Source organism: Anser anser (genome assembly GCF_964211835.1).
Source record: "Anser anser genome assembly, chromosome: 13".
NCBI lineage: Eukaryota > Metazoa > Chordata > Aves > Anseriformes > Anatidae > Anser > Anser anser.
The window spans coordinates 21,436,144-21,440,668 of record NC_139734.1 but is presented as its reverse complement, the minus strand read 5'-3'; the positions used below and the strand labels follow the sequence as shown (position 1 = coordinate 21,440,668).

The 4,525-nt window shown below is 39.1% G+C and overlaps 1 protein-coding gene across 3 annotated transcripts; it reads left to right on the top strand.

Moving 5' to 3' along the window:
* The first annotated feature begins 292 nt into the window (after positions 1–292).
* Positions 293–4,213, top strand: LOC310880618 (uncharacterized protein). 3 transcript variants are annotated; one of them, XM_083796743.1, is made up of 4 exons: positions 293–1,135; positions 1,974–2,041; positions 2,467–2,548; positions 2,961–4,213. In XM_083796743.1, exons 1-4 carry the CDS (start codon positions 1,050–1,052, stop codon positions 2,971–2,973), a joined length of 249 nt encoding a protein of 82 aa, XP_083652869.1. In that variant the 5' UTR covers positions 293–1,049; the 3' UTR covers positions 2,974–4,213. The 3 variants fall into 3 exon arrangements, 1 of the variants encoding a protein (XP_083652869.1); XR_014571816.1 differs by lacking the exon at positions 1,974–2,041 and having other exon boundaries at positions 2,467–4,213; XR_014571817.1 differs by lacking the exon at positions 1,974–2,041 and having other exon boundaries at positions 2,237–4,213.
* The last annotated feature ends 312 nt before the right edge of the window (positions 4,214–4,525 follow it).

Here is a 4,525-nt window from a genome sequence, read left to right as displayed (position 1 = left end):
GCGCTTCTTTGCGTGCAGCCACCGGAGCAGCTCTGAGCAGGATGTTGTATTTTCCCATAATAGTTTTTCTTTTGGGGGGCATCTCTCTTCTTTGCCATTGAAGCAATTCAGTCCTTCAAAACAGATTGACATTTACTATCACTGCTGCATTAATGATTAGCTTTTGTCTCTGAAAAAAATAAGAAATCTTATTTCAACTTAAAATACAAAAGGCCAGATCTACATCCTGTACAAACCAGCGTAGCTGTACAGGCTCAGATGCAGCTCTGCTGACTGACAGGAGATGAAAAATTGTCCCACGATGTTTTTTAAGTATGGTGGAGAGAAGTTCATTCATTTATTAACTGTACTTTCTCTGAAACTGCTACTGAATCTTTCGAAGTCTAAAGAAAAAAAGAGTTTTTAAACCAAGTTTCCCCAACTGCACTGATTTGGGGGGTTCACGAGAGACTTACAAACTGAATCCATAACCGAGCTGACAGTGCAGTGAGGGGACATGGCTCTTCCTTCATCTCTTGCTCTCTTTTTATTTTTAAAGTGCATTAATAGAAGAATTTTCTATTCAGTTACAGCAAATTGATCTTGCATTTAAAACATATATTAAATCATTGGTGAGAGTGATGCAACATTATTACATGTCAGGAAAAAAATCTATATTATGATAGTTGTTGACAAATGATAATATTATTTTCCGGCTAAGCATGAGGTGTTAATGCTGCTAAATGGCTGCAAATGTTGACGTTAAAGGCTGCCTGCTGGCCATTTCCAGGTGACATATCTGGGGATTCGGGGCTATTTCATTTTCCAGCCTTTTTTAAGGCTTCAGGCCCCATCCATAAATTACAGCTGATGACAAAAGTGGAAGCTAACAGTGGCAAAATTAGGCCCACAGGCAAAATAATTATATATACAGCCTTTAGCAGTGAGGGAGAAAGCCATCAATCAGCCCCCAATTATTCACTAGTTAATCAGCTCTGCCCTTCCTTTATTGAAGGGTTACAGTGTAATTAAGTTGGCAGCATCCTTTTAATTCATCAAACATACAACACATGGCGGTGTTTGCTGCAATCAGGGGACAGCACCTTTGTGTGCCTGACCCCTGGCACTGCTGCAGGAGACGAGGGAAACTTCAGAGGTAAGAGAGACTATTTATGCGGGAGCACAGCACGCCAAGCCACCGCGGGGCTTGGGCAGGGTGTTCAATAGCATCGCTGCGTTTCAGTGCCGTGCAGACAGGAGAAACACATGCGTCCACGCCTACGTGGACTCAGCGGTGGGGAGACCCCTCCAAAAAACTTGGCTGGCCGCAGCGAACGGGGTTATTCCTGTATCAGTCGGGGAGGGTGGCTCCGGAGCGCTGCAGCGGTGAAGACGCCCTGGCTCCCAGCAAAGCCGCTCAGATAACGGGGCAGCAGCGGAGAGCCAAGCATCGCTCGGGGTCCCTGCTTTGGTAACAGATCTCTGAAAGCATTCTGAATGCTCCCAGGCCAGCAAAGCAGATGTGAAAAACAAAGTTTTAACCTGTGAATGCATACAATAGCTATAGCTACCATATCTGTCTCACTTATATTTCTATATAAACTTAGGTAATGCTATATGTTCTTCATGTCCCTTTTCTCCCTATATTTACCTGCTCATAAATCTGTTTTCCTGCCACATATGCCTCCTGCTCACTGCATCCTTAGAGATGCAGAATGTCCTAAGTGTCCTTGTTACCTTGCAGAACAGATACCAAATTATTTATTCATAAACAAGCTCTGTGTTTCTAACCTCCTTGTAATAATGAAGTTTTATACAATCATTGGCTATACGGCACGATATGGGCACACAAAACCAAAAGCCTCAACATCTGAATGCGCTGGGAATCTCAATGTTCAGAAGTCTTGGCTTTTTTGACAAAAATATTTATTCCTCTCAAGTGAAAAAGCATTACCCTGGTGGGCACCTTTTAATGGTTATTTTACCTCATACAGGCTGACTGAAGACATTTGCAAGTTTCTCACTATTTACCAAAATCCGTCTTCTAAAGATGCAGAAATTGGTATTTTATTTTATACTGGCTATGCTGTTTTGTTTCACTGGGGGGTGGCAGTGCAGAATCGTGTCTCTGTCCAGAAATCTCTAAGGTGTCAGTTAGCAGTTTCCAATTGAGATCTGCCATGAGTCTAAAGGAACGTGGACCTTAAAGTAATTTCCTGGTTCTTTAAATCCAATCTCATTTTCATAATTTTATCAGTTTCTGCACTGAAAGGGAAACAAACAACCAGTGAGCCCAGTGCTGATGGAGTTATTGTGGGACACCAAGAGCACAAACTTGGCCAGGCCTGGCCTTACCCCTGTCAGCAGCCCCTCCAGTACTTGCCCCACTCGTTTGCACGTTATCTGGAGCTTAAAGACTTACGATAGTGGGCCACATGAAACACAGATGTCCTTTGGGCTCTTCTCGCAGCAATTTTACCCCAACAGATACCCTACGGGATGCCGAATTTGCAAGGCTCCCCATTCATTCTCTGGAGCTGGGAGCTCAGACGAAGAGCGAGGACAGAAGGTGAGAACATTGGCTCTCCCGGCCAAGAACTGTCACCATCTTTGTGAGTCGTATGAGTTCCCCCAAAGCTAAGGGAACCTTATTTTCTTAAGTTACTTTGGCTCTTTGACCATTAAATACCCACGTGGATGCTGCCCGAGCTTTGTTGGCCAGATCCCATGAGGGGAGACCTCCTGCCAGCTGCCACTAGCAGAGCTCCTTGCCATCATCCGTCCTCCTACCCATGCTGGAAACTGAACAGAATCAAGCCACTGGGTGTCAAAGTGAGCTACAGAAGAATCTGTCCCTTCATAGAAATTTTCATAAAGCAAAATTCGTATCCTCGCTAACAAAACACTTGTCAACAGTAAATTAGTGTTTATTTATTTGTTGAATGCACACATCTTTTACTTTTTTTTTTTCTTCATTACAGAATCTTGGGGTAAACAATTTAGATCCTGCATTATCTCAATGTCAATAAGTATGATTTTTTTTTTGCTAAAGAAAAAGCGTGCCATATTGCAGACAACCTAAAGTCATAACTCAAGACAACACAATCATGTCATAATACAATTTTATACAATGAGATTGTATCTGTTGTTATTGAGGGTCATTGAATTCCGTCTGTCAGTGTTATTTTATTGAATAGGTTCAAGTAATAGTTTGTGCTGATTATCAGAAAGTATGTTTAAAAACTGTCGCTGTGTTTATATCCTTCAGGGTTGCATTTAAATTATGTAGATAAACAGGATCAAGCAGTGTGTACTGCAATGAAGTACAGTCCTTGATAGAAATTTCAGAATAAAATTTATGTGAAAATTTCTGGTAGAACTTTGTACACACTGACTCTGTCTTATATGTAAAAGGTTGAATACATAAAGTGCACGTGGATTTTTTTGACATAAGAATACAGTATAACACTTACGTAATCTATTCACAGCTGACAAACAATGACCAAAAAGGAAAATCTTCACTTTCCATTACGAAAAGTTATACCCAAGCAAGAAGTAATTTTTAAAGGTGACTTAATTCAAATTTTAAAAATATTCAGAAATTATTCAAACCTATCATGATAACATGGGCAAGGAAAAGATTTTTTTTTTTAAACAAAATTTGTATTATGGTAAACTGCCATCTGCAATTTTTAATCATGCAATAAAAAATTTCTTAACAGTGATTATGTATGTAAACCACATCATATTTTTTCCTAACTACCTAATTTTTCTATTTTAATATACAATTTAAAATTCATTGCATCTTGGTTAATTAAATAAATTATCCATTTGGAAAAAAGACAATTCAGTGTGCCTACTGGAGCTGAACACAACAGTGCAAGTTGCAATTGTATATTTTAGTTTGAATAATATTTTGTTTTCATATATTTTCTATTAAGAGTATTTTAGTCATGTTTCTATGAATGTGTTCACTTTTTCACAGGCAATTTTTAAGTAACAAGATAATGAACACTAAGGAAATACAGATTATGTTCAAATTTATTCTCTTAGCTATTTGGCTTAGATAATGTACTAAAGTATAACCAGAAAAAGCACTAGCACTCCCGCTAGGTTTCCAGTGAAGATACTGCACTCTGGTTAAGCACATGATTTTTCTGTTGGTGGTGAGATAGACAGGACAGTTCCAAATTCTGCTGAACACGGTGGCAATCTATCCGCTATTTTCTAGCGAAAGCTGTTTCCTTAAGAATAACACAAAGTTATGTATTACATAGCTCAGAGAATTTAAAAATATATAGATATATATACACACCAAAAAAATGAAAATTCGGTCATCTTCAGCTTTTACATAATCTCGCTTATGGTGCACAATCAGCTTCTGTCTGGATATTCATATTTACTTACAGAGAACATCAAATGATTTCAAGGGCACCTACTAATAGTTCCCAAGATGACTTTGAATCTAAATACATTTTCTATAGTAGATACATTGAGGGTAGGCTGGAATTAGAGGGCAAAATGCCTTGAAGCATTCTGGTTATAC